Source organism: Filicampus tigris, chromosome 1 (assembly GCF_054856515.1).
Source record: "Filicampus tigris isolate MCC_2025a chromosome 1, RoL_Ftig_1.0, whole genome shotgun sequence".
Classification (NCBI taxonomy): Eukaryota; Metazoa; Chordata; class Actinopteri; order Syngnathiformes; family Syngnathidae; genus Filicampus; species Filicampus tigris.
The window spans coordinates 7920430-7946201 of record NC_141217.1 but is presented as its reverse complement, the minus strand read 5'-3'; the positions used below and the strand labels follow the sequence as shown (position 1 = coordinate 7946201).

Genomic DNA, 25772 nt, shown 5'->3' with positions numbered 1-25772 from the left:
ACAACACTCTATCCTTTATGGGTGGTTGCAATGTCTAATGTCACATCGCATTTCATTCAATAAATACACAGACACGGCACATACAATAAATGGAGAAAAATAGTGGCATAGGTCAAATAAAAAATTATGGGTGAAACTGACCAAACATTGCTGTATATTCTGTCTACAATCTTTAATAATTCCTTATTTGTATTATGGGAAGTGTTTGAGGCCGGCCCCTTTCTCTAATACTGTGGACCATACTATATCAATGTCATACCTTTCTTTAGTTTATAGCTGCAATTAGGGAAAAAAAAAATGGGGGAAAAAATTGGGCTGAATGAGCTCGCTCTGAATGTCACATTAGCAAAGTGTGCACCTATTTTAATTAACTGCAGAGCCTCCAAATTAGTTATTTTTAGTTTTTAAATGTCTTAAAGGTCTTGGGCCGTCTTATTTATCTGACCTACTTAAATCATATCAACCCTCGCGGATCCTGAGGTGCTCTGGCACCGGCCTTTTAATTTTTCCAAGGGTGAGAAGTGAGAACGTTAACACATGGTGAGACTGCATTCAGCCATTTTGGTCCACAGCTGTGGAATAGCCTGCCAGAGGACATCAGGTCCGCAGAGACTGTTGATATTTTTAAAGGGAGGCTCAAGACATACCTTTTAAGTGTGGCTTTTAAATAATTTCTCTAACTCTTTTGATTTAGGACTATGTTTTCTCGAATCTTACTCTTTTTCAGTCCCTAGCTTTTCTTTTATTGTTTTGTCTTTTAGTTTTATTGTTTTCTGTTGTTTTTAGCTTTTAGCATCAGTGTTTCCTCATGGGGGACCTCTGCGCTGAGAGATGTGGCTGCCCTTCCCATGGGCAGCGTCCTCCCGGAGGCTCTTTAGGCCCGGGGGACCGGGGGCCTCTGCACTATGTGTAGGGTTTACCTTAGTTAATCTGGTGTGTGTGATGATGGCGACCTGTGATGGTGGCGCTCCCTGTGGCCGTGGACTGTCATTACTCTGAACATGCATGACCTCCCCTTGGGTCGTCTCTCCTCAAATGGTTTGTCTGTACTTTGCCATGTCTTTTTTAACATAGTTTATCAGGTTGTGTGTGTGTTGTGCAGGTTTTCTTGTGGATGTGTCTTGGTGTATGTTGGGAGTGAGCGGGTCTTCTTTTTATGTTGTATTTTGGTCGTTTTTATTGCACAGAACTTTGAGTTGCATTTCACATCAATCAATCACATTTTATTTATATAGCACTTTTCATACATAAAAATGCAACTCAAAGTGCTTTAAAACATTCAAAGCAAAACATAGAATTATCTTCAATCAAAAGAAAAGATAAATTATTTACAAGTTGTTGAAAGCCAAACCAAAAAGGTGTGTCTTGAGCTTCCTCTTAAAAATATCAACAGTCTCTGCAGACCTGACATCCTCTGGCAGGCTATTCCAAAGGTGAGGACCAAAATGGCTGAATGCAGCCTCGCCATGCATTTTGGTCCTCACCCTTGGAATAAATAAAAGGCCGGCGCCAGAGGACCTCAGGATCCGCGAGGGCTGGTATGATAAAAGCAAATCAGATAAATAAGATGGCCCAAGACCATTAACACATTTATAAACTAATAAAAGTACTTTAAAATCGATCCTGAAACACACAGGGAGCCAATGCAGCAATTTCAAAACTGGCGTAATGTGCTCCCGCCCTCTGGTTCTCGTCAGCACCCGAGCGGCTGAATTCTGCAATAGTTGCAGTGGTGAAATGCTCTTTTTGTATGTATGAAAAGTGCTATATGATTGATTGATCATTAGAAGAGCAGCAGGAGGGAGCTTTAATAACGAGGCTTCAGAATATGCTTAGTCCGACTATTTTTAAGTTTCCCCGTCTATTGTTTACCGCCTACAAAATGGGCGTCCGTCTTAGGCGGATAGGCAGTCAAAAAGCTACCCAGCTCTGCTATTTGGTTTATAAAGGCCGGCTTTCCATTCGGCTCACTCTCCATCACTCAGACGCTGACGACCCACTCCGCAATTTGGCAACGGAGACTGCAGGCTAGACTGTCATACTACTTGTTGTAAAACACAACGGTCACAGTATGTATATGGGTGGTTGGGTCGCGAACTACTAACTTGCATTAAGCGATCAATATCTTGAAACGTATTTATTGTTTGTGTGTGTTGTGGGGCTGGTCACTTTAATCAATCGTGACATATGTAACAGGAAGATGCTTGTGATTTAACATTTGTATTATTGTCTATAATACACTCAAACTTTGTGGTTCAAACTGATAGGGTCATGACAGGAACATGACTCGACTCGGCTGTATTTATAGACATGGGTGCGCAGGTACGCAGGTATGCATGCGCAACAGAATTAGCTGATGCGTACCATCATTTGCCTCATGACGCGCACTTGCGTACCAGCACACACTAATAGTGCAGTGCAACGAAATCAGGTAAGGATCAAGCATCACGGTTCGAGGCAGCCACGATCAGCAGAATGGTTGGTGAAAAAAACTGCGCGTATTCACATTAAGGCAACGAAATTAGTCCGTATTCAGCAGAAGAAGTTGAAAACCCTAAAACTCACATAAGTCACATGTATGCGAGTGTTCTGCAAACATAATCAACAAAAACACCGCCTCCGAAAAGCTACCTTCAAAATAAAACATACCAAATACTCTGAGTCATTGATACCACTACAATTGCCTTAGAAGACTTTTTCTTTGAAGTTGACCCGCGGGGGGATAGCGTAGCGGCTAGCTAGACTTCCGTTTTCAACGTATTGCCACAAACAAACACAACGCCATCACGAAAATCCTATTTAGTCGCTAATTTAGGACGCTAACAAATTGCTAGTTAATTACACTGTCATTTATTGTATGCTACAGCGCTAGTCTTTGGCGTTAGTGGCTAGCAGCTATTATCATTAGCAACAAGTGAACAGCTGGTAGTTCAATAGCTGCTCTTTGGCTTACTTTTTTGGTTTACTTCATTTTAAAATTGTGGACCTTGAAGGTGCCTTAAATTGCACTTTGAGGTCGTTTTCATTATGAAAAAAAATAAAATAACAATAACACTTTGTCTTCATTTATAAAAACACTAAATAATTCTAAGAAAGTATTCAGCTCAAAATGTCTGGCAGGATACATGGACATTTACACACTGTATCACTTACAAAATAAGAATGTATCTATCCCTATCATTAAATCCTAAACGGCCATATTAGACATTAGGAGTTGATTTTTTTTTTTATGGGTAAAAGGGTTTTATAAAATTAATGAAGACAAAGTTCTAATATCTTTTTTTTTTTTTTTGCTGATCCAACAAAGCGATCTAATCCGTGACTAGAAATCTGTGACCGATCTGAACCATGACTTATGTGATCCGTTCGACCACTAGTGAGTACTGGCGATATAAAGAAAATCGATTTTATATCAATATAAATGCTTAAAATATGCATAGATATATGCACCGCAACACAGTCCGGTAAAGTTAGCAACAGATTGGCACATTCTGAGTTCCAATAACGACAAATCATTAAAACACAAACAACGCTTCTCTCTAACCACAGTGATGCATCCAACGAGATATGAGCTGAAATGATTTGATTTTTAACACACCTGCTTGTCATTGAAGCGATGAATATGCCGTTGTTTCTTATGAAGAGCTGACAGTGCCCAGGGACCGTCAACAAATAGCAACCACCGACAAGAAAACGAACTTAAATGTAAAAAACTAAATCATTATTCATTTTTGTGTTTCTTCATTAATTACACACATAGAAGATCATCGGCTGGTTATAATAAAACCCTCCGTTTGGGACTATGGGAAATGGGGACTACTTGCTTCCACTACAACTCTTATTCTGTGGAAATACTCTTTTCTGTATTTTTCAGGTGTTTCTGTAGTTATTACTGCTCAATGCCGTCATGGCAGTACGTATTTAGGCCTCCAAAATCACATCACATAGTGATGGGGACTCCTTGCTTCTATTACACGTCTTATTTTGTGATAATACTCTTTCCTGTATTTTTCGGGATTCTTAATTGTTATTATGAAGATTTTATTCATATGTATGTATGTATGCATTTATGCATGTATGTATGCTTTGAGCAGTAATAACAAAAAATCCTGAAAAATACAGAAAAGGGTATTTTCACCAAATAAGGGTTGTTGTAGTGGAAGAAAGTCGTCCCAATCACTATGTGATATGAATTTGGAGGCCTAATTATGTACAACCATGAAGTTATTGAGCACTAATAATAGCCAAAGAAATCTGAAAAATACAGAAAATGTTTTTTTTTTATGAAATAGAAGTTGTAGCAGAAGCAAATAGTCTCCATCAATATGTGATGTGATTTTGAAGGCCTAATTATGTATTGCCATGACGTTATTGAGCAGTAATAACGAAAAATCCTGAAAAATACAGAAAATGGTATTTACACAAAATAAGAGTTGTAGTAGAAGCAAGTAGTTCCCATCTTGATGTGTTATGAATTTGAGCAGTAATAACAAAAATTCCTGAAAAAAAACTAAAAACTAAAAAAATTTCCATAATATAAGAGCTGTAGTATAAGCAGGTAGTTCCCATCAATATGTGATGTGATTTTAAAGGCCGAATTTTATATTTTTCCGATTTTACTGAGTACCATCCAAGCCCTTATAAGCAGCATCCCTACCCATATATCCTTTTCTTCTAAATGCATTGGCAAGGTATCAAATCAGACTCAAATTCAAGTGACTCCACTCGGACACGGGTGTAAATTAACATAGTTGGCACATGTAACATTTTCCAACATTACAAACTAAAAGACAACTGCATTCTTGAGTTCACTGAAAGGTACAATATTTGTATTGTAGTGTAATTAGAGTGGGGCGGTTTCTCCATAATCTGGCCTACTTACCCTTTTTGACTTCTGCAAGGACTCCATCAACTCCTGCAGCAGCCGCAGCTCTCTTGGCCTCTCTGGACTCCTGGTTAGCTCTGTCCTTCTGCTTCTTCTTGCTGGCACTGGAGGACAGCTCGGACCCATGGTCACCTCCTCCCCTCTGCTGATTCGGAGCCCCGCCGCGTCGGCCCGTGGCCCCATTACCGCTGCCGCTGGACATCTTCAGACACTTGCCGCTAAGGGGCCGCCCGTCGCCGGATTCACTGCCGCTGCTGGGGTCTGGATCTGAGGTGTGCCGCTTCCTGCCTGGCCCAGCTATCTTGGCGATGATACAGGTCTGACCTCTCTAAGAACACAATAAGTAGTGGGGAAGGAAACCTAAGGCATCGGGTGGAGAAACATACAAAATAATTCAATTATTCAATTGCTATGAATGCTGTGCACGAACACCGGAGACTTGTGCCTTGTCATATGATGACCTAATGGTTTCCTAGCATCCGAAATTAGTGGTTGAATATGATTTTGTGATGGCACTGTGTTGATGTTGGTAGAAATTATGTAATGGCAATAAAAAATGTGACAAGGCAAGCCGAAATGACAAAAAGATAAGTCATGCTAGCCGTCACGCCACCATGCAGGCCAACTTCGAAATAAAAGCCTACTGTGGGCAATGCATTGGCAAACTTATTTTGAAGTTAGCCTTTGCGTTGGCAGCGTGTTACATTCTGAGAATGTTTGCAGCTTCCTTGGCATGTCTAATGACAGCTTACACACCAAATAAACTGTAACCGAGGCAGATAAAAATACAGGAGGCACCTGAATTATTCGTTTCTCCCCTAGTTGCCAAAATGCTCCCATAAATGCGACTTAACAGGATCAACAAGGGTTTTCAAATTCCTCTGCTGCTATTATAGTGACTGTGGACTGATCATGTTGTCTTCACGTGAACAATTTTTTTTCCACCAACCAATCCATGTACGGCCCAAACCGTGATGCGTGAGCCGCACAGATGACGGATGACGCAAAGATGATCTCATTGCACCAGTAGAAGAGACTTAATCAAGTTATACTAAAAGCCATATAACAGCTATGATTGTTAAGCATGACAGTCTGATTAGAGTCGGGCGATATATCTTTATCGTATTGAGAGGAGAACTAGAGGTAGACGATATATTTTTTCAGGGCCGAATACGGATGCCAATTAATGGTAGACAAGGAGGCCGATAACGGATACTTGGAGCCGATATTCATTTTCAACAAAAAGGAAAATATTGGCGTCAAAATAAAAAATAATAATAATAATAATTAAAGCTTAACTTTGTTGAAATGTCTTTAAGCATTATTGAACAATTTTTCAGATTTGCATAATGTTGTTTTTATTATTATTATAAATGTTTGCCAATACACATAAATTCTAACAAAAAGGCATGACTTCAAAAGTTAAATGAAAACTTAAATCATGTCTTGAAAAGTTAAATGAAAACTTAAATCATGTCTTCAAAAGTTAAATGAAAACTTATATCGCTCCATATTGTTTTCTACAGTAACTAAAGTTTTCTACAGTTCTCCAAAATTCCAAAATGACAGATATCTTCAAATTTCACCTCTCTTTGTTTTGATTTCAAACCAATACAAAAATTGTTCTAAATAAAGCTCAAAGCTAAATAAAGCTCTAAATAAATAGTTCCTTGAAGTAAACGTTTTAAATTAATTTATTGTCGGCCATCAGACACTGAACAAAATCGGCCTGGCCTACTGTTTTTAGCAAATGATAATTAACTTAGAATTTTGTGGCTGCAACACGTTCCAAAAAAGCTGGGACTGGGTCATGTTTACCACTGTGTTACATCACCTTTTCTTTTAACATCATCATGCTGTTCACGTTGTCGTATTTGACGCTTCATAACGCGCCACACATTGTCAATGGGAGACGGGTCTGGACTGCAGGCAGGCAGGCACGCTGTTGTAACACGAGCAGAATGTGGTTTGGCATTGTCTTGCTGAATGAAAAATACGTCGCTTGGATGGCAGCACCTGTTTCTCCAAAACCTATATGTACCTTTCACCATTAATGGTGCCTTCACAGATGTGTAAGTTACCCATGCCATTGGCACTAACACAGACTGACCCATAACATCACAGATGCTGGCTTTTGAACTTTGTTTCCATAACAGTCCCGCTTGTTCTATTCCTCTTTGGCCCGGAGCCACAATTTCCCAAAACAATTTCAAATGTGGACTCGTCCGACCAGAGAACATTTTTCCACTTTTCATCAGTCCATCTTAGATGAGCTGAGGCCCAGAGAAGCCGGCAGCGTTTCTGGGTGTTGTTGACATATGGCATTTGCTTGGCATAGTAGAATTTTAATTGCGGCGAACTGTACTTACTGACATTAGATTTCTGAAGTGTTCTTGAGCCTGTGTGGTCATATCATTTCCACACTGATGTCGTTTTTTGATGGAGGGATCGAAGGTCTCGGGCATTCAATGTTTGTTTCCAGCCTTGTCGCTTACATGCAGCGATGTCTACAGATTCTCAGAACCTTTGATGATATTATGGACCGATGATGAAATCCCTAAATTCTTTGCAATTGCACGTTGAGAAACATTGTCCTTAAACTGTCTGACTATTTTCCCACGCAGTTAACAAAGAGGTGAACCTCGCCCTATCTTTGCTTGTGAATGACTGAGCGATTTAGGGAAGCTCCTTTTATAGCCAATCATGGCACTCACCAGCTCCCTATTAGCCTGTTCACCTGTGGGATGTTGTAAACAGGTGTTTCATGAGTCTTTTTTGACACCTGTCCCAGCTTTTTGGGGATGTATTGCAGCAATAAAATTCAAAGTTAATTTTTTTTTTTTTGCTAAAAACAATGTTTATCAGTTTAAACATTAAATAGCTTGTCTTTGTAGTGTATTCAATTAAATATCGGTTTAACATGATTTGTAAATCATTGTATTCTGTTTTTATTTATGTTTTTGACACAATGTCCCAACTTCAAGGGAATTGTATATACGGTACTCATATATTGTGTTTTCAAACATTATGTGACAATATTTATAATTTCACAATTACCAGTGGATAAAATAGGGGGGCTTGTACGAGCAGCCTGCCCCTCACCGGTCCAGTCAACTGAATGGGAGTGATCCTCGCCTTTCAGTACATCCACACCAGAGGGTGACACAGGAGTGGATTTTCACTCCCAACCCATCCCACTCCCAAAGTAAAAATCTCATCCGTCCCAGACCATAGTTAAAACAAATAAAACATTAAAAAAAAATACTGTCCCAGTGAAAACAACTCCCAGTCCCATTCTGCTCTGTATGTATTGGGGATATCATATTATCAGACGGGCGGATTATCGGGGCCAATATTTGGCGATTATCGGCATCTGCCTTTTTTTTTTTTTTTTCATTTTAAGGCCGATAAATTAAAAACAGCTTTATTCGTGCTTGCTGCAGCGTGCTTCTCTCTCTCTGTTTGCTGCACCACTGGCCCTGCCTGCATAGGCAGATTGGCCCGCCCAAAGCACCATCTGATGTTAGTGTTTTAAAGTTCACATGTTTATGAACTTTAAAACAAAGATGTGTGAAAGATAAACATTTCAGTTATAGTGGATTTTTAGAAAACTATTTACTGCAAGGAGATGTTTGTTTTCATTGAACTATAAAACATGTAGCCACTTTTTTGTGAGACAAAACAAAGTTGTCTATTTTTTAAGATCTAGAAAAGCTTTTCACATCTAGTAAATCACTAAAGTTGTTTAATAAACATGGTCTTAAAGTCATTTAAACAAAGTCAAGTGTTGGAGTTTTTATTTTTCATAAATTTGACACCATTTTACCCTTTTTTTCTACAAATAAATATCGGCTTCAAAAATCGGTTATCGGCCGCCTTGACTAATAATAGGTATTGGCCCTGAAAAAAAATAAAAAATCCTGATGCAATTCCCGTAAGAGAATTTTACTCACTTATTTATTGAACATTTTATCACCACATTTCTCCTCATGGACTCTCACTATTTTGTGCTTTTTTTTTTTCGACTGGACAATCCCATTAATGTCCGCTCCAGTGATTTTTTTTATCCTGTACCGTCCCAATCCCGTGATTAAAGGTAAAGTTGAATCCATCCCGTGGGATTCCCGTGATACCGCAACATTCCCGAAAACAATGCATGCACTTTGACGCACATGAGATCGGGGCAAAAAACGTTGAGTAGTGTTCCAAGAGAAAATACTTATCTTCATTTCACTACCCGCTGCCACTCCAGTTTGTCAGCTCTACTTCCGCATACCACGAAATTCATAACCTAGTGCATAGCACCCTCGCCTGTTGAACTCCTCTACCTGCAGTCACATCCTGTTAATGGCAATTGTATTGTATTGTAATTCCGGTTTGACCGCCCCAAGCGGAGGAAGAAAAATCCAAGGAATAGCCACACCTTCATATAAGCCACATGGTTCAAAACCTAGGAAAAAAAGTAGTGGCTTATAGTCCGGAAAATACGGTACATTATTTTCCGTAACTGTTCTGCCCTAGGCTGAAGTGGCCAACCAGACTGAGCATTTTGACAGATTGTCATTTGATTTTTGGGGAAATCACATTGCACATTATACAATATAGTGGTAAATCATTTTTACCACTTAAGTTGTAGATTGGACTAATTGAGCAATATGAATTTTTCATTACGTATGCTTACTATACATGACAACTGTTTGTACAAGCTGTACATAACATAGCTAGTCTGCTGTATGGTGAAACCCCGCCGATTTGCAATCCATCATTTGCAAACTCACCCTACTCACATTTGTTACAATCTAACAAATGTTTACCTCTCCTATTTGCATATTTAGTGTACTTTCTGTAGCATCCAAAGATGCCGCCCAAGCACTGTGAACCGGCTAAACCATTAGCCGAACTTGACTATTTGAGAGGGCAAAGGCAAACTGGCATAAGCGCAAGCTACAAATTGTTGCTTTCCTGATAGTGTTACGAAACACATTGGAAGAGTTGATTTTGCTGTGCCAAGTTATCCTAAAACCAGTGATTCCCAAACACTTAATTTCTTCGAAAATGATTATTTACTTATAATAATATATCTGAATTCATACATCTACGATGTTAAAGTATATTTACGCAGAACGACAAGCTCTTCCACATGGCACAAGGTACAATTAACCTGTGTATCCACCTGAGGCAATTCCCGTAAGAGAATAATAGCTTTGTCTTCCGTTAAACAGGTCCAGATTTTACACAGAGAAGACGAGATCATTTCACCCCACGATACCCTTTTTTTTTTTACGTTTATGATGAGCGTGTGCAGTGAGCTCTTTCTAATGTAAAATACGTACCTTGGCTCAAAAACGGTTGGGAAATATTGGCTTAAACAATACAAGAGCACTTGTTATTGTTGCTATCGTAAACATGATGGCTGTCATTGCCGATGTGGCCGCCCAGTATCGTTAAGAACCGATTCAATATATAATTCTGTGAATTCCGCTGCAATTATGTGAAGTTTAAACGAGATGCTGACAACCGTCTAATGATTTTGCGGTCACCGGTAAATGGAGCACTAGCGTCATTACATTACACTGCATGTAGTTCTGACACCCAGGATTTATTCTGGCGAACTGTTACTAGTATCGCGTAATTGTCCTTAGCGTTCATCTAAATGCATTCATTAGACTGCCAACGCCTGAATTTTGCAGAAGAGGCAAAACAATCAATCGCTTAATGTCATTAACTGCTGCTGCTAAAGCTAATGCTAGCCTCCATTTTGCACTACAAGAAATAGGCAGGGTTTTGCGGTCATCTGGGGACAAGGGGCTGTGTTGCTATTGAAACGAAACCATCGTACTCACCACGCATCAATTTAAGGAGAATTGTAATGTTGTTGTTGTGCGTGTAGACAATGAGCGGCGACTTGCTGCGCGTCCCCACCGGCTGCTAAGCTCTCTTCGCTTCTTCGCGACAGCAGGCCGCTCAGCTCTTGGCCGCACTCGCAACCCCGTAGTCCACGGTGCTTCTGGAATGTTCTTTCTTTTTTATCCAGGAGCCATTTCGAACAAAGTTAAAACGATCTATTGAAGATGTGTTTGCACCAAAAGACGATAGCTGAACGACGGTCAGCCTGCTGGTGCCATTGATGAGTGGGCAATCCGCGGAATAAGTATACAGTACTTTGTTAGGACAACATCCTGCCCGGCCGAGCCAAGGGACGGCCAGCCACTTCCTGGATGGTGACACCACGTGATCTGTGTCAATTTGCCTTTTAGGCACATGTACGCTCAAATATGACCTTTTGCGAAACGACATTCAGAGAGACTATCCACAAAGACAATTCGTTGAAATCTTTTGAAAGGCATAAAAGAGCTGACTTTCATGATTCTGAAAGGCATAAAGAGCTGAAGCGTCGTGTAGACGTTTGTGGACTGGAGACACATTTAATTCACGGATACGTTTTTTTTAATATACCGGTACCGTGAACAATGTCAAATCCTTTGGGTCAAGAATAAAACTAATTGTAAAGTACAGTAGTACAGTACTGGACAGGTATATATGTGTGGTTGGGGAGGGAAAATATCACAAACATTAAATTGTTAACTTACTAATTGATTACACTGGTCGACATAAAACATGTGTAAACAACATTTTCTTGGGCCGTTTCTGATTAAGTATTTTTCTATATATGCTCACTTTTTTTTAATTTGACATTTTAAAAAAGTGTAAGAAAACCTTTTTTTTAATCGAAAATTAGATGTTTTGTGAAGTTATAAACCAGGCATATTAAAGAAGTGTAGGGGTAGAAGAGTTCTTGTATTTACTTGACATAAATAATGAAGATAATGGATCACTTTATTACTTGATGAAATGGTGTATTTGGAAATGTACTCGCAGTTTTTGATTTTTTTCCACGGAAACGGACAGTTTGTTCATGTTCTCTTTACACGATTATAATATACATCAACTAATGATAAATGGTAGTCGTTAGTACGGTAGTCACGAGCTAGTAGCCTAGCAAAACGGCCCAAAAAATAAAATAGCACATATCGTGTAACAGAAAAACTGGAGCAATGCGGCAAAAGCAATGGCACAACTGTCTTCAGTGCAAAACAACTGATCCAGAAAATATTTATGTCATTCTTGTTTATTTTTTTATTCAGACCAGTATTATTTACATATTCATTGCCGACGGTAGGGTGGCACGGCATTTGGTGGGGGTGGCCGGGTAGCCCTGGCTGCAGAGCGCAGCTCGGGGCGTGGCTCAACTTAAACGTTTGAGTCCGCCCACACAAATTCTAAGCGCCATCTCTTTTTCTTTTCTTATAACTATTTCCTTGGTGGTTTTAATGATGCGGCGTTTTATGACGTCACGCGTACTTTTGAACACTTTATTGAACATCAAAAATTACAAACTCTCAACCCTCAGTCAGTCGGGACGGAGCTATGAGCTGTTTGACGGAAGTGGTCGCAACGGCCAATGGACGTCCATTCTGGGTGAACAGAGGGTTGTAGAGCCACGAAAGCTCCAAAAGCGTGTTCAGGGGCCCTGCAAAAGGGAAAGTGGATGTTGGTTGTGAGTGTCTAGGGCTCTAGGCCATTGAGTTCAAAAGTTGTGGTCAAAAGACGTCCTCCACTTAGAAATGAGTGGGGTGTGTAGTACCACGTGTCCCCAGCAGAGGGCGCACTCACTGTATGGTTATGGTAAGTACAGTACTGTATTTGGGTTTCAGTCAGTTGGTAGTTTGTAATGATTTTCAATGAGAAATTGCGTGTTTAAAAAATGTGATGTCATAAGACGGTGCATCATTAAAGCTGCTAAGAAAATAGTTTAACGCACAAAAAAAAAAAAAAAAAAATAAGGCACTTAAGAGAAGTAAGGAGGTCAGGAAGTGGAGCCGGGTCTACACAGGCATGTATGAGGAGGCAGCCACAAATCTTGAGGGGGCATTGTGCTCCAGCACCTTTTACCATGTCAAATTGGCAACACTGGCTCATTTGCATACTGAAGGGTGATTGGAATTGGGTCGACATCTATCCCTCACAGCGAGCTGGCAGCAGCCTGATACTCAGAGCAGAGTGAAAAGGGGAGATGGAGCAGAGTCGAGAAACATGACATGAGGAACAACTTGATATATTTTATCTTTGAAGGGGCAAGAAAGACATTAAGTGGAGCGGAGGAGCGAGGCATGAGATAATAAAAATATGTGAAGTGTGAGTTAGTGTGTGTTGTTTGTTAGTTTGGCGGGGTCACAATATTTATTTGAGGGGGCCAGGCCCTCCCTCGCTCCTGCCTAGACCCGGCCCTGTCAGGAAGCAAACGTTGCCAGGAAGAAGGCTGATATAAGTGGAAGCAATGACGTCAGAAAGGAAAAGGTTAAGGTAGAAAGTAGAAACGAAGGAAGGAGGTCAAGATGGAGGAAATGCCTGGCAAGAAATCAGATAATGAGGGGAAGAATGGCAGAAGAGTTGAGAAAGTAGGAGGTAAGAAAAGAGGGGAATAATGGCAGAAGAGTTGAGAAAGTAGGAGGTAAGAAATGAAGGAAGGCAGAAAAGTAAGGTGGCAATAAAGCAGTGCTTCTCAAATAGTGGGGCGGGCCCCCCTGGGGGGGGGGCGATGGTGAGGCGCGTGTGACCCTGGGGAACATGCTTTTTTTCCCACTGTACTACAATAAAGTGTAATTGCACATCCACTCCAGCAATTGGCAGTGGCGCTCTGATTGCCCATTGTGCGCAGCGAGTATTAACTCCACGGTGTAGGTTTGTTTTGCAACGAGCTGGCGATTGTGAAGTCCAGTAAACAAACCCTTAGACAACATGAAGACATTTTTAACAGGGATGAAAAGAAAAGTGGAGTGAAACAAAGATAGTGAGTCAAAAGAAAGTGACCCGAAAGCAAAGACGCGCAAATATGACGAAGCATATGTAGCGCTTGGCTTCACTGTGACTACAGTGGGAGGCGAGGAAAGACCGGTGTGTTCGCTGTGTCTAAAAATGCTGGCAGCGGACAGCATGAAGCCAAATTAATGAAGGTGCTGTTGGTGCACTGAAGACCAAGTACAGGTCCCAGCTAAACATTGGGCAGGATCTGAGAGTTGCAGTATCATGCTTCAAACCTCGCTTTGAGAAGCTGTGCGCTGCAAAACATGCTCATTGTAACCATTTATCTTGGCTTCCTCATTTTGATAAAACTTTTTTTTTAAATCAGCACTAATTGTTTATCCGTTTTTGTTTTGTAAGTTGGAGTGTTTTATATATTGTGCTTCTGAGTTAATGTTACTGAAGTCAATTTGAATTTCATTATTTATTGATTTTGTTTAATTTTTCTTTTCAGCAGCAAATGCTGCAATAAATCTGTCAAAAATGTTTACATCTTAAACAAGGATATTATTATTTTTTGAATTTCAGGCAAATTGATGCACTTAAAATCTTTTCTTTTACAGACTAATAAACAATGTTAATCAGGTTATTCTTGTAAGATGAACGATATCTCTTTTTGTTTTCTTTTTGTTAAAAAGGATACGGTTATGCAGAGTTGTACTTTATTATTTTTTTGTTGTGGCGGAGAGTGGGTGGTGGGGTGCGCCGATTATTTTCTTCTTGGGTGGGGGCATAACAGAAAATAATTGAGAAGTACTGCAATAAAGGAAGAAATTAAAACAAATTTAAAAAGCAATACTTATGAGAGGAAGGAGGCCCGCATCTACAGTATATACAGTATTTATAGGAGCTTTTTATCTACTTCACAACAAAGACAGACACTTATTTTTTTATTGTGTTCCAGTCCTGTATGCCTGCAAGTGATATATCGGATTTGTATCGGTCCTTGCATTGCACAAAAGATTCTACTAATTCAAACATGCACATTTGCTTCTAATTACAAGAAGTTAGATATTTACGTAATGAAAACCAACTGTTAGTATGCTAATGCTACATTTGTAAAAGTAGGAACAAAGAAAACAAACAAACCAAAAAACATTTCACAACACAGATTTCCGACCTTTATTCACAAAATTAATAGTACAATATTACTTTGGTAATTTTTTTTCTCATCTTTGGTTTGTCACATTTTGTCAGCCATACATTTAAGAGAATGAAGTGGCAAGTTATGATGAATACATTTACAACTTTATTCTCATAAAATTACAACTATATTATTGTATAGGTATTTGTGTGGCCCTAACACCACTTTGTAACTGTCAAACTGAAACTATCATGACAATGTAATATGATAAGCCTGGCCAAATTAAAGACAGTTATGTTTAATGTTATGGAATACTGGCAAGTATCATACTGTACATTCAACTCACCAGTTCTTAATATCAACCTTAATCTTGCGAGTTTTGATTACAATAATGTTTGAGACATTCCTTATTGGCTTCCGTTCCATTGTGACAATACCCAAAACATGGTATAAACATGAGGGTTTTGATTTAATAGATTCAAAACCAATTCACCCAGCAGTTGTGTTTATGTGTGTAAATTTAAGCAAGTTAAATGTGTTGAGTAAAGACCAAAACAAGCTTCCAATTTATTGAACATGCTGCCTTCAAATAAGTAAAAAAACAAACAAACAAAAACCTCAATAGTTAATGTAACATGTTATTTTTTCCCATATCTGTGGACTATTGACATCTGTGATTTAAATTATACAAACACTTTTGATATTCAGTACACACATTTACAAGCATACAATTCCAGATTGTTTTTTAAACACTGAAAACCAATACAACTTGCACACGTTCAGTTTTCTTGGTCTGTTGCACCCGACAGGCAGTGTGCAGAATAGTAAGTCAGACCAGAAGAGGAGGCTACTACTGGCATGTGTTATAAATTTGGATCTGTTTGTTGATGTCATTGAGGATGGCTTTCATCTTGTCTTCCAAGCCATCCAGCTGACGAGCTTTCCCTTCCAACCTTCTCTCGTTCTCCTCGTAGTTTTTCTCCAACTCTGCGGGAACAAAATATTTCATATCAACATTTAATACATATTCAGTCTTTTTTTTTTTGTTTACATGAAAATCCATCCATCCATTTTCTATAATGCTTGTCCTCATTAGGGTCCCAGGTCAGTTAGGAGCCTATCACAGCTGACTTTGCAAGAGGCGAGGTACACTTGGACTAGTGCTAGGTGATATGGAAAACAACCTTCTATCACGATATAGGTTATTTTACACCACGATAACGATATACAACAATATATTTTCAGTTATTCTATAAAAAAATTAGCATCATATTGACTGCTTACCTTTTCTCATTTCATTTTGAAGTGACATTAAACAGACTTATAGCCTAGTCATACGAGAAATACATCCAGTCGTGGTGCTATATACAGTTATCACATGTAAACAGAAGCAATGTAGCCTACATAGTTTTGCACAAAATTAGACCTCTGTGAAGTGTGCTCAGTCACACAAGCCCTTAATTCACGATAGATAACGTTAGCTTAACAAGTAGCACAGCTTCTCTGTCTTTCCCTCTGTTTATTTCTCCTTTTCGTAATCCTTTTGTGGGAATGATACTTTCACGAAGTACTGCTTATTCACCGTTGTAATGGAGACTGTGATTACTGATGTAGGAGGGAAATCGCAACGTGTTTACGAGCGGTAGTAGCCAGCTGAAGCTCATTGCCACCGAGCTGCCTAAGTAGTCAAGTAGCACCGATCTCACCTCGACGTACAGAGTAGAATGCCCGGCCCGCACGCCCGTTCTCTGCCGTTCAATTAAAGGAAAAAATTTAAAATATCTGTAATTTTCAGTCTTGCTATTTTTTTTGTGTGTTTTGATGAAGCACAAAATGCAAATTTAGACTCGCAAACCCCTATGCGAAAGAGTTTATTTTGAGCCATGTGTAGTTTGAAGTAGTACACAGCATGCCTTGCCGTTTTTTTTTTTGGTTTTTGTATTTAGTTATTAATAATTACGGGTTTGTTATTGTTAATTCATTCTTTCCCATGGTACAATTCGTCATTATGGATTCGCCCACCGTATTTATTGATTTCATTAACTGTTATATTTACTATTGCACCGTACGTCTGGAATGTAAAATGGCCATGTAATATGATTCACGTCCCTCTGAAGTTGTTCAGTCTGTCACCTGTGTTGCATAGGAATGACAAGTGAAAGCATTTGCGCGTCAATTCAAGCTTCAGCTGCCGTTCTTACTACTTATAATTAACTGCAGGTGACAATGGTGAAAAGTGACAAAGGCATGACAATACAAAAGTGACATGTTAGGCACTTTCCATCGTCATCGTGATGTATTTCGGCATAACGCCCAGCACTACCCTGGAATAGTTGCCAGCCAATCACAGATGATAAAATTACTCTCATGAATTTGATCATAGCCATCTGAGCCAATGATTTATTTAGTATTTTTTTCCTACCATACACAAAAAGTACCTGCTAGTCTCTGCAACTTGTTCTGGGCGTCCTGCAGTAGTTGTTTGGCTTCATCCCTAAGGCTTTCCGCCTTGGTCTTGGCATCTTGAACAGCTTTAGCCTTGGTGCCAACGCGCTGCTTTACCTCATGGTATTTATCGGTCAGCTGTCCGTCTAGAATCTGAGCATTAAAATATGAGGGTGTATTTCATAAACGAGGGAACATTTTTCCATATAGAGGGAGGGATAAGCAGACATACCTGCTTGGCTTCGTTTGCTTTGTCTCGTGCCATGGTGGCTGTCTCTTCAGCCCGAGTTGCTGCCATGCTGTTGTTAGCCCGTTTGGTCTTCAGCACATTGATCTCACGGCCCAGCCTGCCCAGACGGTCCATTGCTTCGCTTAGTTGCTGCTCACCGTTAGATGTCTCTGATTCTATCTGTGGAGGTTTATTTGCAAGCAATGTGAAAATCAGCCCACAGGCACTATATGTTATAGTGGCTTTTTGAAACCAGAGTAAGACTATTAATACATTTTTTTTTAAAACCACTTATCCTGTTCTCTTGTTTCCGGAGCTTATGTCAGCTAATTTTGGGCGAGAGGTGTGATAACAACCTGGACTGTTTGCCAGTCAAACACAAAGCACATATAGAGACAGACAACCTTTAACACTCACATTCACACCATCCATGAGTAGGAATTGAACCCATGCAGTCAGCATGGAGGTCAGGGGATTGAACCATTGCATAACATAAAACTGTTCTAAAATTCATACAAGCCGATTACGCAAAACCTAATTATTAATTGTTCAAACACATTTAAAATGGTGAAAAGGGTGAGTCTAAATGTGTCCCCGGCAATAAACAGGGGTTTCACTGCATATTATAAATGACACACTACAAAGTTTAACTTTTTTTTTCAATAGCTGTATGACAGTAAGGAATATTAAAATGCTGTTCATGTTATCACAAACGGTTAATAGGTTGTGGAATTGTGACACTTTGAGCTTGGAAATGAATTAACGCACTTTATTTTTATGACTAATGACTAACTAACTTCAAAGTCAACCAAGTGTCATGAAAAGGATTATGTTTGACTTTGGAAGTTCCTCTGTATCAGCATTATGGGGACATGTAAAAAAGAAAAAAAGAAAAAAGGAGACTTTGGGTACTTTTGGTTACCTGTGCCAGGCGGGTCTCTGTCTCATCAATGTCAGCTCTGGCTCTGGCGATTGCTTTCTCTGCAGATGTCTGGGCAGTCTTAGCATCCACCAAGGCCTGCTTCACTGTCTCTGCGGTGGTCTTCACGCCTTCAGCATGATGCCTGCACACCAGCACAGTGTTGTATTTTCGTACAGATTTCAACACAAGTTTGAATCAAATTCATTGTCTCCACTTGCGTGCAACAGCATCTGATTAATTTCCTTTTTTTGGACTTGGCATCATTAAAATGTCGCTGCATACTCTTGAGGCATTTAAGTAAGACGTTCAACTGGGAAGTGATCGTGACTTATTTTTCTGGTGTTTAAATTACAATTCTGAAAATCATCATCATATCATTTTCACATTGTCAATGCTTTTTGGGCTCTTGCTCAAAACACGGGCGTGTGACTTCCGATCAATTTCATACTGGAGGGTCACAAATACGGCATATTCTCGGCAGGCTTATTTTTAGTCAAGCTTTTAGTTAACTTATGCTGAGTCACTTTTTTATCTGATTAATTTGTAAAACACAATCTACTTTATTCATACTTGGTTTACCACCTCGAGTGTTCTTTTTAGAAGTGAAGGCCATTCTTCTCTTTCTTTTCCCCCCTTTTTAAATTCTGTAGATTTATTTTCTTATAATGTGAATCACAGCATATGAAAGGTGCAATCCAAATGAAGTTTGGCTGATTGATTGACCAATGACAAATACCTTGCCCTCTTGGCATCCAGCAATAGTTTTTCCGCCTTCCGGGCGTCGTCCTGCGTCTGCGCCAGGATGGCATCTACGTTGGAAAGGCTGCGGACGCGTTCTTTAATTTCGTCCGCAAGATGTCTGATCTGGAGAGGAGAGGCGGGAATGGAGAGCTCCAGCACACGATTGGCCACCGCCTCGATATGGTCAGGGTCGGCCCCTTCCTCTGAGGGAAAGGCACAAGACGTGTTGAGGTTAAGAAGTCATTATCATGATGTCATTGACCTGGAAGACTTACCCATGAGGAAGTCTCGGATCTGTTTGATAAGGTCGCGCAGGTCCTTGTTGGAGCGCTCCACTTGGTCCTTGGTGGCCTTGGCTTTGTCGAGAGCTACTTGGGCTTTACCCTTGGCCTCCTCTGCCTTTGTCTTAGCTTCCGCCACCTCACCAAAACAATACAAGCACTTCAACTTGCTGTAATTCATCTGTATTTGCTGTCTTGCGTTCAAAGAAGAATGGGTTTGGATTTGTGAAGGACCACCTGTTATCCTTTACTTAAATTAAGAATAATTGATTGTACTCATTATCATCCCTGGAGAGGCATTCAATGTCACACTGCTGTGTATTTTTGTGTTGCACACCATATAGTTCAAGTTAAAAAAAAAAAAGTCTTGACAATGTAGTTGGCCACAACAAAAGCATAAAAAGTTTCAGCAAATTCTTGCCAGTTTAATGTGAGAGGGAACCCGAAATTTAGAGGGCATTTGGTGAAAAATTTGAAGAATATTGGCAAATGAAAGCTAAATTAAAATAATCCTGACTGAATATCACTCAAATGAATCAAGTGGATTCTTGCTTTGGTATAGTTTGAAGATCAGCAGAATACAGACAAAATCTAAAAACTCATTACGTTTTTGAGATCCAGAAAATGGCATTTGATGGTTTCCCTCGCATTTTTGCTGCAATTGAGAATTGCTTATCGTGATTAGATATGCTTTCACTGTTCCAATTATATGCCATGAAACAATTCCCAATATGTGTTGGGATTCTCAGAATCCATTTGTATGGCAACAGACATGATGCTACCATGACAACTATAACTAACCACATACTGTAGTGCTTCCATTCCATACCTTGGTAACGAGTCCCTCCACTTCTCCCATGGCTTTGGTGAGCTGCTTCTCGGCATGCTTGGCTCTCTCCAAAGCATTGTCAGCTGCCGCTACAGCACCGTTACAGTTTAGGCCTCCACAGTGACGGTTCCCCTCGTCGTCACGACAACCCGCACCTCCGCATGGGCTTTCCGCACAGGGAGCATCATCTGTTGTACCACAAACCTGTTGTGGGGCAGGCGGGTTTACATCTACTTGTCATAAACTACCATGATGCAAAACACTGTCATTAGAAGCTAGTTGATTAGTATTAGGCAAAGGTCACTCCATACTCATTTATCTGTCACTGAAAAATGTATTTTGATTGATAATACCGTTGTCCGTATGTGCACAATGCATAAAGATAATAGTAACATATATGTTTAATTAATCATTATAATACCCTAAGATCAGACCTTCTCATTAATCTTCTGCATGTCCAGATTCTGGATTTTGGTCTTGAGGTCTCCCAGCGAGCGCTTGTTAGCGGCATTTTTACGGTTGAAGTCATCCTTCTTAGCAGAGATGAGGCGCTCGGTGCGACGACGGGTGTCTGCCGATTGGCTGACTGTGCTGGGTCTGGTCACCGTTGACCGGTTGGCACGGCGCTCAGCATCCCAAGACTTGTTGTAGGACGTACGAATGCTGTCGTACGCGCCTGGCAGAAAAGGGATTTTGGACATTCAGGCATTGAAGCTGAAAGAGCCATACCTAATCAGATTTAATTTTTAGTAACACTAATCTTATGTTGAATACAGAGTAATGATTTAGCTGTGAAATTACTGTGTATGAATAAATGTGTTCTATTGTCCTTAAAGTTTTCAGAGTTATCCTCTTTGTTTGTCCCTCATTTGTCATTCAAACAGCTGAGTGGGCATGGCTGGCAAGCGATTTTTGCAATTTTTAATCTTTTAATCGTCTTGCTAGACCTCCCTGATTTAGCCCTAGGAACTCTGACTCACAAAAAGTGGTCTGGAAAACCTGTGGTGTGACAAAAAGTAATCAAATTAGTTATATTAATCTATTGGTATGTTTCTATATCTGGATCTAAACTGTTGCTTTAGTTGCATAGTTTTATCACAAAAGCCCTGTGTTTTATCTTGTCTGTGATTTATAACCTGACTATTATGAGGGAAATAGTAATAAAAAAAAAGCACAGTGTATCTAAGTAGTTGGTGCATCACGAAGTACAGGTATAATACATACACACTTCCATGAAAAAGGTTTAATAATGATCCATTTGAAGAATATATATATATATATATATATATATATATATATATATATATATATATATATATATATATATATATATATATATATATATATATATATATATATAAAATAAGGGGCTGCCCCTCACTTGCTCACCTAGAAAATTTGAGTTTTTTAGGATATTGAGCTGGTGATGGAGCTGTCCGGAAGTAAGGTTCAGTTCTCTGGCTTCCCGCTCTAGAGCACTCAACTCCTTGCTTGCCTCGGAACTGCTGTCCTGGACAATAGTCAGATCTCCTTCCAGGCGGTTCAATGTGTCGGTGGTCTCACCGATCTGAGATCTAATACAATGCAATACAATTGTATTGATATAGCGCATTTCATTACAGCTAGAGCTGTAACAAAGCACTTTACAAACAGTAGACAATAAATAAAGACAATAAAAGGCCGTAATACACAAGTATTAATAAATATAAATATAAATAATATATAAGATATAAATAAAAAAATATATAAAACAATAAAGCCGATAAATTAACATAAAACACAATTGACACCTGGAGAAGAGCCAAAGATTTCAGGTCTGATCAAAAGCCAATGAACAGAAGTGTGCCTTCAACCGGGTTTTAAAAGTGGACAGAGTGGGGGCTTGCCTAACATCCAATGGGAGGTCATTCCAAAGGGAAGGACCGCAGTCGAAAAGGCTCGATCCCCTCTGAGGCTCCAATTGTTTGATGGAAGCGCCAACAGAAGCGTGTTTAAAATGATGGACGGACCAACCGATAGGCGATTACTATTTGATCCGGCTTGACAAAAAGGGGAATAGCGGTACGCTGGCTGCAGATGAAAGGCGATCAACGGACCGGGAAATTTTTGTAAAATACCCACCTCTGCAAGATATACAGTAATCAAGATTGCTATTAATGCAGATAAGTCCCAAAGCTTCTGGAACGTAAACATGGACGCTCAAAAATAGTGAAGAGATCACATGCCAAAGCCGACAGGAACGCTAATTGTCCACATAACCGCCACCTAACGCAAGATCATCTTTACCTAATTCACTGCCGTTGACAACTTCTATCGACAACAGTCAATGATCCATTATTTTACTGGGCTGGCAGTGAATGAGTATTTTGCAAAGCTCTCGATTACAGTATGCAGTAAGACGCTACACTTCAATTCATCTGTAACACTGTTCAAAATGCTTTGGTGCTGCCGTTTTGGTTAGCAACACAGTTGGTCTCGGCAATTAACTACCGGTATATAAATTCTCTGTGATCAATAGCACTATGTCTGTTGCTACCCATTTTTTCCAGATGGGGGGGGGGAAGCGTTAAAGTCGGCGTTTATTTGCCTGTGGATGATGTCACCAGCTACTCTTGTAGGAAATACAGCTTTTATGTTGTGCTTTGTCACATATTAATTACGAGAGCCGTATCTGTATGCATTACGCCGCGTAAAAGATCTTAAAACAGGAAGTAACCTGTACCTAAGCTGTTCAATAAGCTCCATCAGAGTGGTAATGGCGGCAGCAGTGGCATTGCGTGAGTTGACGATGCTTTGAGCTTGGGCCAGTTTCTCCTCAAGTGCCCTGAAAGCCTTCTCATACGGCCCCGTGAGGCCAGTGGTCTGAATCTCATGGGCACGCTCTGCCAAAGCCCTGGTGCGCACCGCCAGGTCCTGTTGTAGGAGAAGATATGTTTGCTCCGTTGGTGAGTTGACATTTCATCTCACCTGACCCAATATAGTAAACCTCTCAACCTATACATAAGGAAGACCCTGCACCTGGACAATGCGGTCCCAGTCCCCAAAGCATTGATGGCAGGGCTGGCAATTGGGGAAGACGCCAGAGAAACCTCGGGCACACTGGTCACAGCGGACACCCGACACCCCCTGCTGGCATACACAATGACCCGTGCCTCGGTTGCACTGAGACGTCTCGATGCCTCGCCAGTCGCAGTCACAAGCTGTAAGAAGGGCAGACAAGAGGGAACTGAGTAGTGAATATGTGATAGCCAACACCTGTAGGGACTAAAATATGCCTAGGCTGTTTGTCTTATAAAGACAACATTAAATACGCATTTTCGCAATTCACGACTGTATTTGCAGATTTTCTTCAACCCACCCGCTGTTTCGTCAAAAGAAGTGCTTTGCCGGCATCTTGGAATCAAGGAACGATATAAGCTGAAGTGAGTCAATGAGCTTCAGTCAGACAAAACTAGTGCTTTGATGCCATCTTGTGGCATCTATAGTCAATTCTAAAAAATGTAGGTGGGGCGTTAATTACTCTGAGCTGAGAATTCAAGTATTGCTATCAAAACACAAAATGCAAACATGATAGAGTGACCTGTGCTCTGTGAATAAAAATAAAATCTGTGAACGCTGTGGACCATGGCGATGAATACAACGTATCCTTCGGGTTTCCCCAGTGGCACGCTCCATAAATTTCTAACTTACAAAGACATTTGCATCATCCAAATATGATTACTATTACTGTGAACAAAAGAAGTGTGTTACTTTTGCTAATGGTCCTGACCTCTGCACTGTGTCCGAGGGTCTCCCCAGTAGTTCTCCTGACAGTCTGTGCAGGTCTTCCCACCGAATCCATCGCGGCACTGACACTGTCCACTAAACTGAACAACAACAATAAAATGGAGAAAAAAGAACATCATTTCATCTCCTCCAAATGGAAGTTTACATTCTTGACCTCCTCTGTTACACAATGGAGAATTGGAACAATGTTTTTGGGCTGCTGCTACTACTCCGGTCCTCAAGTGCCACAATCCAGCCTGCTTTAGGTTGATCCCTACAGCAAAACACCTGATTCAAATCATCAGCTCATCAGCAAGATTTGCAAAAGCCCGATAATGAGCCTGATGATTTGAATCAGGTGTGTTGCCCTAGGGATGAACCTAAAACAGGCTGGATTGCGGCTCTTGAGGACCGGACTTGGCCACCCCTGACCTAACGCATCATAAGGCCGCGATTTCTGGAGATTATATGAACCTTTAGATGATGAAATCCCTAAATTCCGTGCAATTGTACATTGAGAAACCTTCTTAAACTGTTGAGCTATTTTCTCAGGCAATTGTTTACAAAGTGGTGAACCTTGGTCAATCCTTGGGAACAACTGAGTCTTGGGGATGCTCCTTTTAGACATGTTATAAATTCAAAATGAGAGAATAATTGAAAAAAATTAATAAAAAACATTCTTCAGTTTAAACATCAAATAGCTTGTCTTTATACTGTATTCAACTGAATATAGGTTGAAAAGGATTTGCAAATCATTGTATTCTGTTTTTATTTATATTTAAAACAATGTCCCTCCTTCATTGGAATGGGGGTTTGTCATTTGACCTTGGAACCTTGTTTTCAAATTCATTCAAAATCCAAACAGTGGATGTCAACTGGTGTCCTGTCACTGTGTACCACAAATAAACGTGTTAAGATAATCAGGTTCCAATGGTTTACATTTGGAGTCGGGTGCCTTCCTCGAGGGTAGTGCTCGGAACAGCGCCACATTTTTCTAATTTGTGTCCCAACTACCAGTTCTGTTTTTTGGTAAATAACGTGCACTGATCTTAAGTTGGACTAATAACTCTCTGCCATTTCATTTCATGTGTACTGTATGTACCTCGTTACATGAGGAGGTGACTGAGTTGTGGGGGTCACAACCGCAGGGTTCGCAGCCTTTGCCACTAGCCAGGTTCCAGTGTCCGGGGGAGCAGTGGTCACACGTCTGACCGATTACGTTAGGTAGACATTGGCACTGGCCTGTGTTCCGTTGGCACACGCAGTCCTCACGCTCCATACACTGGCTGCGCTCCGTACCAAGGAAGTTACATATACATTCTAAAGTGCGCACGGGGGATAAGCATACCACTATTTATTAAAAAAAAACAAAAAACTGTTAGGGCAGCAGGTAGGGTCAAAAAGTGACATACTCCTGCAGTTGCGTCTTGAAGCGTCTCCAAAATAACCACTTTTGCAGATGCCACAGTCGGGTCCTTCTGTATTATAAAGGCATTTCCTGCACTCTCCGATCCGCCGGTCGCACGCATGAATGTCAGACATGTCTATGTTGTTGTTGCACTGGCATGGCTGGCAGCCTCCCCCCGGCTGAGAGGGGTTGCCATAGTAACCCGGAGCACATTCCTCACATCGAGTACCTGAATTGAGACAAAACGCAGATCAGTCAGACTGAGTGAAGTAGATTTGATAATCACGATACTACAAGTAGTGTGCATCTCTCCGATAAAAG

General features: G+C 40.3%; 2 protein-coding genes across 7 annotated transcripts in view; both read right to left on the bottom strand.

Moving 5' to 3' along the window:
- usp19 (ubiquitin specific peptidase 19) overlaps positions 1 to 11120 on the bottom strand; it is a 35590-nt gene extending 24470 nt beyond the window's left edge. For 2 of the 5 annotated variants that reach the window (XM_086050078.1, XM_086050095.1), the window contains exons 1-2: positions 10729 to 11120; positions 4883 to 5245 (exon numbers count right to left, since the gene is read on the bottom strand). In XM_086050078.1, coding sequence (XP_085906204.1) covers positions 4883 to 5087 — 205 coding nt within the window. In that variant the 5' untranslated portion in view covers positions 5088 to 5245; positions 10729 to 11120. The remainder of the gene's footprint in view (positions 1 to 4882; positions 5246 to 10728) is intronic. The other 3 variants (XM_086050086.1, XM_086050109.1, XM_086050104.1) reach the window with 3 other exon arrangements.
- A 3735-nt stretch (positions 11121 to 14855) lies between these two features.
- The window catches only part of lamb2 (laminin, beta 2 (laminin S)), a 46848-nt gene continuing 35931 nt past the window's right edge, over positions 14856 to 25772 (bottom strand). For both annotated transcript variants that reach the window (XM_086050062.1, XM_086050064.1), the window contains 14 exons: positions 25456 to 25680; positions 25146 to 25363; positions 24048 to 24144; positions 23297 to 23478; positions 23001 to 23191; positions 21668 to 21852; positions 20713 to 20954; positions 20279 to 20482; positions 19444 to 19588; positions 19164 to 19371; positions 18428 to 18569; positions 17509 to 17685; positions 17270 to 17429; positions 14856 to 15818 (listed from right to left, as the gene is read on the bottom strand). In XM_086050062.1, the coding sequence (XP_085906188.1) occupies positions 15682 to 15818; positions 17270 to 17429; positions 17509 to 17685; positions 18428 to 18569; positions 19164 to 19371; positions 19444 to 19588; positions 20279 to 20482; positions 20713 to 20954; positions 21668 to 21852; positions 23001 to 23191; positions 23297 to 23478; positions 24048 to 24144; positions 25146 to 25363; positions 25456 to 25680 (2513 nt within the window). In that variant the 3' untranslated portion in view covers positions 14856 to 15681. The remainder of the gene's footprint in view (positions 15819 to 17269; positions 17430 to 17508; positions 17686 to 18427; positions 18570 to 19163; positions 19372 to 19443; positions 19589 to 20278; positions 20483 to 20712; positions 20955 to 21667; positions 21853 to 23000; positions 23192 to 23296; positions 23479 to 24047; positions 24145 to 25145; positions 25364 to 25455; positions 25681 to 25772) is intronic.